At 43.8% G+C, this 7,757-nt stretch overlaps 1 protein-coding gene across 4 annotated transcripts in view; it reads right to left on the bottom strand.

The window, feature by feature from the left end:
- Nucleotides 1-4,900: 4,900 nt before the first annotated feature.
- Arhgef28 (Rho guanine nucleotide exchange factor 28) overlaps nt 4,901-7,757 on the bottom strand; it is a 299,340-nt gene continuing 296,483 nt past the window's right edge. For all 4 annotated transcript variants that reach the window (XM_013158255.3, XM_063258338.1, XM_063258339.1 and 1 more), the window contains one exon: nt 4,901-6,036. In XM_013158255.3, coding sequence (XP_013013709.1) covers nt 5,873-6,036 — 164 coding nt within the window. In that variant the 3' untranslated portion in view covers nt 4,901-5,872. The remainder of the gene's footprint in view (nt 6,037-7,757) is intronic.

The raw sequence follows: 7,757 nt of genomic DNA, 5'->3' as shown, positions 1-7,757 counted from the left end.
TGGAAAGGAGAAAAATCCCTTTACTACACCTTTACATTGCATTAAATACCTTTGCTATCCAAGATAAATGACCACAGCTGCCTTGATGGAACACATGCTTATTGTTTGTAGGGAATTTAGAAGAAATGCAAGTGTTTAAGAGCAACTCTTCAGGAGGTTTGTTTCCTGAGCTGGGCTCCAGGGACCTTAATTAAAAGCCCATTGTCCATTGCTAGCACCTGCCAACATCTTCCCCCAGTGGGAGCTTGCCAGCGGTGTAGAGGTGGACCACAACTTTCCAAGGAGCCTGCAAAGCTGCCCAGGGAACTGTCAAGCACGCTTCTGAGCCTGTTTTAGCTCCACGGCCTATGCAGATGCTCTTGCTGATGCTGGTTATGTTTGTGTTTATACTGAAGCTGTTGTGTTAGAGACTGGAGAAAAAAAAAAAGCACTGGCAACTCCAGCAAACCTGCTTAGACATTATCCACGTTGTTGGAGGCTGGAGCAAGCAGTGTTCAGGAAAGCATGGAGAAAGGAAGCCAGGAATTTATTCCCAAGTAGCATTTCAGATTACACTGGTGTCCGTCATTCAGTGTTTAACTTGAGCTGTGGCCCAGAAGCAAACCTTTTACTAGAGCTCCAGCCCTTTGTCCCCCATCACTGTTTCCTTCTAGGAAAAGCCAAACATCCCAAAACCAGCCTAGCAGAAGGAACTGAAGAACTGTGACAAACTCTTGTGTAAATAAAAATGCAGTTTAGCAAACAAATCAGATTCCTTTTATGAAATAAAATGGAGACACTTGACTGGGCCTCCAAACCAAAAAGAGAACCTTCCAGCACTTTCCCTGGGGACTGGAACTTGGTGAATCTCTGCAGACTACTGGCCCCGGCATTGGCTGGGGACAGGCCAAACTGAACATGGAGCCTCTGGGGTCACCAGACCTGTAAACCAAAGAGATTCACTGGCGAGTAGGTGTGGGAGCAGGTACTAGGACAAGGGAGTGAGCTCTAATATAGCTACAGACTCTTGTTAAATCAGCAAAAAAAAGATAATTTTGTTTGTTTACCAAGTTTATCCTTTGTCCTTGGGTAATTTTTCTCAGACTCTTGGCTGTGGGTAGTAGCTAAAATTCTTGACTTTCTGTTTCTCAGAGTTTTATTGGTAGGAAGACAACAAGATTCAATTCATGGCATGTCGCGGTTTCCCAGTCATAAAACCTCTTCATAACTACTGAGCCACGGTTCAAGGTGCTGCACCCAAAACATGTTCAGTCTTCAACTTGAAGGGACTGCTTTGAACTTTCCAGCCAGAGGCAAAGAAATGCAGTGGATCGGGGTTCTAGCTCCACTTCTGACTCTTTGATCTCAGATCTCCATTGTTCATCTCTTCACTCAATACAGAGCACAGAGTTAACTCAGCCCTGCATCACAGCAGGCTTCAATCTTAGAAATCTTCCAGGACATGGGAAAATGCCTTGGCTGTTTTGTTTCTGGAAGACACTCAAATTTGTCTTTGCCTTAGGTCTGTCCCCAGCATAAGTCATTTTTAAGAGTGCTTACTGAGTGCCACTTACTATCCTAGGCTTCACGCAAATGGCTCTGATAACAGGTCAGCAAGGCATGCTCCGGTCACCATCCCCGTTCCATCAAATTTAGCTCCGAAGCACAGTTGCATTGCTGGTGCAGGATGCTCCTCTCCCATGGAGTCTGGTGTGCGTGTCCTCAGAGCACAGCTGTGCCGCTGCCATGGCGCCCTGGAAGAGTTCCACAAGCAGAGCCCAGGGATGCACAGCTCTCCCAGGGGCATTATCACCCCCCTTACACACTGGTAAAGCAGTATTAGTATGTGAGAGACAGTTGGGAAAGAACACTGTAAACTCTTCATGTCAAGTATAAGAGCATTCTGGAAACTTCCTCCTATATGCCCCCCTCCTTTTTGTGATTTTTCCATTCTTCACACACCTCAGAATGATAGAATGAAATGGGCTTCTGGAGACGGCAATAAAGAAAAGTAAACAGAAGAGCAAAATGAGCCTGTCCTTTCTCCTTTTCCTTTTCTACTTACTCTCCCGCCATCTGAGTTACCACACAAGTCCTCAGTTCACCCCTGAAGCGTTCTTCAAAGCTCCTCAGCTGTAGCAAGCATCTCAGACTGATCTCTTTACTCTTCATTACTCTTGGTTCTTGTGGTTAGAACCAAGCACGCAGGCATCCAACTGGCCATTTGACCGGAACTGAAATTACACTATGGTAGCAAGGGTGTAGAAGGATGGATGAGAGGCTGCTGCTCATGCTTTGAGAGAATAACATCTGAATATGGAAGCAAATATTCCTCCATCTTCCAGAGCCTGGCTTCATGTGGAACCTGGTTACCATGGAAGTGCGGGGAGACATCCAGGTTCCCCTACTACTTGTATAAGTGTTTGAGTAAAGCAGAAACAGGACCATGCTGTCATGGGGCACCTGAATCTAGAGGGAAGGAGCTCAACCTGGTCGGATGCAGCTGCATTCCTCCTGCCCTGCTTCGCACCTCTAGACTTCACTAGAGTGAAGTCTCCACTCCTGTTTCTCTCCTTGCTGGGAATATGTTTTCTACATTCTCTCTATGTACCAAGCCACAGGCATCTCCCACTATAGGACAAGTCCTTCTACTTCACATTGGCCCCCAAACATCCTTTCTATGTGTTCACATAGCAACCTGCACTTCCCCATACCATTGTGCCTCTCTCTGATAGGATCATCTGTTCCTGTTCTCCAGCAGCTTGAAACCTTGCTCATCTTTATTTTCTCCCAAGCACACTGCTTGCCGCTACAGTCAGTAACTGCTATGGATCACTGGAGTTAAGAGGAGGTTTTGAGACACATGAGTTGAGAGTTAACCTTATGAAACCTTACTCTGACCATCCATGTGCAGGCACTTGTGTGCTCTCCTTACCATTTCTGGCATGGCAGGAGAAATCTGCCTTAGGACTGAGATCAGGCTGAGTAATTATTAATAGATTTTTAAATGATATGATAATAATAGCTAGCATATACTGATTACTATGCCCCAGGCTCTGTTCTAAGCACACTTAGAATCATTTAATCTTCCTAACAATTCCATAAGGTAATTATCTGTTTTATAGATGAGGAAATGGAGAGGTGAGGTAACACGCCAAGGATGCACAGCCAGTGAGTGGCAAAGCTGGCTCTAGATTCCATGTTATTAATTACCACGCTCTGCTGCCTCTTACTGAGAAAGACAGAGAGGGGCCAATCACCAATACGTGTGGGTTATTTTTCTGGGTTTAAAGAGGGTCCTAGAGGTCAGGAAAGAACACATATATTCCATTTTTACTTTGTTGTTATCATCCCGATTCAGTGATGCTACTTTCTTTATCCCACATAACGTGCTTGTACAAGTGTGTGCATCTAACCAGACACTCACACTCCTCGGCAGTGTTTTTCACTTCTTGGAGTAGGTCTTCAGCTATGTGTGCACTGGACAGTGGTGCACAATTGTAGCAATCATCAGACCTGATGTCATATGGAGGGACATACATTTGTGCAGCCTGGAAGGGACCTTGTAAATATACCTTCCATTCAGGATTCCTCTAAAGGGATGCATTTAGGGATAATCAATAAATGTCTTTTAAATTCTTAGCTTAGTAGGAAAAGTTGGTCCTTCTAGGGAAACTTAGTGATGAGCCTAGCAAATAGGGTGGTCTTTTCATAAGATTAATGAATTTGTGTGGGATCCAAAGAGTGAGTCTTGGTTGGGATCACAGTCTGTTTGGGCTACTATAACAAAATACCATAGACCAAGTGGCTTATGAACAACACATTATTTCTCTCAGTGCCAGAGGCCAAGAAGTCCAAGAGAAAGGTGTCAGCACATTTGGTGAGCCCTAACTTCCTGGCTCTTAAGCGAGGTTCTTCCTGCTGAGTCCCCCACATCAAGAAAGGCAAGGGAGCTCTCTCAAGGCCTCTTACATGCACACTAAACTCATTGATCACAGCACCACCCTCACCCTAAGATCTAATGGCCCCTCAAAGATCCGATCTCCTAATATCAATTCCTGGTGATAATTATGTTAACGTATGAATTTCAGGGGACACAAATGCTTTGATCATAGCAGGACCTGTGCTTATTACCTAATGAGAATGAGGTAAAAAGAAGTTATCCAGAAAGCTTTGAAATTTAGTTGGATGCAGTGGAAAAGTCATATTCAACAGAGAGAATAGGTACCTCAAAAATACTGAGGTGTTCCTAAGGGAACTGCGCAAAGACTCCGTTTTTGCAGGGCTTGAAAATAGACTGAGCACAGATATTTTTAAACAATACCTGGGGTTTGAATATCTTTATATATTTTCATTATTTCCATATCCATCGTCATGAGAAAAGTAAAGATATTTATAGCTATCTGAACAAGAATTTAGACTGAAATAGCTATATGGTTTTTATTCAAGGGACACAGGATTCTGGAATAGACTTTATTAGAGCTAGAAAGAACACAGATTTTTTTCTTTCTAGGTGTCTTTAGGAATGGGAGATGCATTATATAATTTAGGAATGTAGCTTAGAAATAAAATGGTTATTAAAATTTTAATAAGTTATATCCATTCTGGAAAAAGGCTAGTCACTGAACTATAATTGACCAGAGGCATCAAGAGTGTCCCCAAAAACTCTTCTTTTAAAACTTAAGATTTAACTTGTCTAAACGAAAATATAATGTAGATATACAACTTGTTACAAAATCGGGATCTGAGCAAATTCTTTTTCCCTTCCCATACCACCTCCTGGTAGAACTGTAATTTCTGGATGAACTGAATAATTTTCCTTTATTTTCACGTCTTCTAAGGAGAGAGTGATGGGTGTGTGAGTAAAAGGCATGTTTTACCATGACCCTATACTTGATATTAAGACTCCAGAGTAAAATCATGACATAAAAGGTATTTACTGACACTGACCAAAACATATACAAATATTTCTTCAGAACACAATGAAAACATCTCCTGGTTTAAAGGCAAGGTCTGCCAGGTGTCCTCTGTGGGAAAGGCCCTCCAGCAGCAAGTTCATGGAGAGTGTACATGTCCCACAGGAAAGGCTTCCTTTGCATGGGTGATAGTCGCTGGTGGTCCAGGGAGCAGCAGGAACAGGCTGGCTGATGGAAGGAAAGGTTTTCATAGAGTTTCACTGTTTATGTCACAACTGTCTTTAGAGGGTTGAAGGATGCTGCCGACCACTGGCACAGGATCTCACCAGTATTAGGACAAAGACAGTGTGTTTCAAAGCATGTAGCTCTGGTCCTTACCATCTGCAGACTGTGTTCCTGGGATGGTGGCCACAGGGCCAGAACAGGTGCCTATCAGGACACGCTGATGGAATGGTGATGGTGACAGATCTCTATCTCTGATGCCCAAAGAGATTGATGCAGATTGCCTAGCTGAGGAAAGGCTTTCTCCATAGCCTCCAGTGCCTTTTTGAGCACCAGGGCCACTCTTAATAACCAACTGCCATGACAGTGAAAAGTCATCCCTTCAGAAGATAACTCTTTAGCCCAAATTGTTTCATCTCCACCTTAAAAGCTTTTTATTTCCAAATCCAGGGGACGGCATATAAAATGCAATCTGGAATTGTACCTTAGAGTCAAATAACCTCTTCATATACTCCTGCATATCCAAGTTAGTTTCCCCTCCAGAAATCTGAAAGCAGGTGTGATAAATTAAAGATTATACAGAGCTGTTTTCAATAATTTAAGTATTAGACTCAGGCCAAGAGTGAACTTGCATGAAGTATTAAATAGTATCCTGAAATCAATTTGGGCACAGTCACACACAGAAGGAGTAGGGAAGAAAGGTTCTCCCAAAAGTGCCAGAGTTGGGTTTGTTTGGTGAAATAATGACAACTCAATCAGAGGTAAACAATGTCTTCATCTGCTCTGTCTTCAGCTAGCCCATCTTGCATGGCCATTGTTGACAGATTTTGCTTCGCTTCTGCTATGAATGTCTGCTGTTGAGGGCAGTAGAGATCAGAGTCCTGCAGGGGTGGAGACTTTGTCCAGGAAGTGTCCAGCTCTGCAACAGACAGACAGCACAGGTTATAGGAGTGGCAACCAGGGACCTGCCAGACTGATGACATCATTACCCAGAGACTAGGACACACAGGGCCCCTGCAGTCAGCCACAGAAAAAATGACTGAGCCCAGGGAGAGAGAACCATTCAGGCTTTCTAGTGATTTTATCAGTACAGCTCAGATGTGTTCGCCTATATGCACAAATGCCTCCAGTGGGTAAAAGTCACTTCTGTAAAAGTCTCCCAGGGAAGGTTCAAGTAAATAGAGGTTCCTATTCTTGACAGTCAACTCCCTGTTCCAGTTGGGAAAGGGAAGCCCGCTTAAATTTTAAAATAGATCCAGCCTTTTAAAATAGATCCAGCTGTACCTTTAAAATAGGTACAGCTCTGGGTAATAAACCAAATTTATATCTGTACAGCACCTTCCCTCATAATATTGCAAAGTTCAAGAATTGACCTCCAAGCTCATATAATGTGTCCAGGTCTTTCCTGATGTGGGCAAGAGGTGGGGAGAAAGGAGGTGAAGAGGGAAGGAAGCCCCTAGCCTCAGCATCATGCAAATGTGTTAATGCTATGCATGGTACTTAGCAAGAGTAGGCAGATTTATAGGGAAAAAGCATGCCAGTGTCAACTATGACTGGGTTTGCATTTTTCTTTTTCAGGTTACCTAGCAACAGCAGGGCACTGTCTACTCTCCCTTCTACTGGTAAAACCCTCTAATATCGTGCTTTACTGGGGAGATGAAGGAGAATCTTCATTTGAAGAAAGAAACACACGTGCTGCACATCACTTTCCTTGTGCTTGTGCCCTGACCCACTCTTCTGAGGCCCAGCCACACGGCAGTGTTACAAATAGCCAGCTTCTGTTGGAGCCAAACACAAAGCAGACTTAGAAGTCCAGATGCAGAAAGAAGGTGGGGTGCCAGGGAACCTGCTTGCTGCATTTTTTACTCTTTAGCAGGAGACTCAGCCCTTCCTAGGTTTTATTCACAGTCTTTACAATCTAGCTGGATATAATACCGTTAGCATTCTAATGACAAAAATGCTGGTGACCTTTACTCTCCTGATTTAGATTTTTGACAACTAGAGAGGGTAATATGCAAAGCTTGGTGGAAATGAAGGACATAATGTCCCTACAAGACTCCACTTTGGGGAGGCAGTGGCCTTTGCTCCCCCTCCAAGGCATGGCTGAAGGAGGAGGAGCAGTTAGAGCCACAGAAAGTAGAGGGTCACCCAGAAAGAGCAGTGGCAGGAGCTGACCTGTGCCTCTGAAGCAAGGGACCTTAAGGGAGAGCAGAAAAAGGCAGTCATATGAGGCTGTGTCCCACATCTTGCTCAAGGCATAAGCCAACACTGACCCTTTACATGCCAATGAAGTGCAAGGAGAAAGTCCACTTTCAGCGTGCTGACTTAATTCTACCGATTCTAATTCCCGATCCTACATCTCCAATACCAGGAACCCATTACAACTGATAATGTAACTATGGAAGATGCTGCTACCATTTATCCAGTGCCTTCTCTGGGTGCAGACCTTTTACATTCATCATCTTTTTTTTGGTACCAGAAATCAAACTTGACCTTGTGCTTGCCAGGCAGAAGCTGTGCCACTGAGCTAAAGCTCCAGCCCTTCATCACCTCCTCAAAATCATGTAACTCCTGTTGGCAGGTGAGGAAATTGTATTAGTCACTTGTTGCTGGGATGAAATTTCTAACAAACACAGCACA

Source organism: Cavia porcellus, unplaced genomic scaffold (assembly GCF_034190915.1).
Source record: "Cavia porcellus strain 051 isolate PalLab524CR breed Dunkin Hartley unplaced genomic scaffold, mCavPor4.1 scaffold_11, whole genome shotgun sequence".
Classification (NCBI taxonomy): Eukaryota; Metazoa; Chordata; class Mammalia; order Rodentia; family Caviidae; genus Cavia; species Cavia porcellus.
This window is presented reverse-complemented; position numbering and strand designations above follow the sequence as displayed.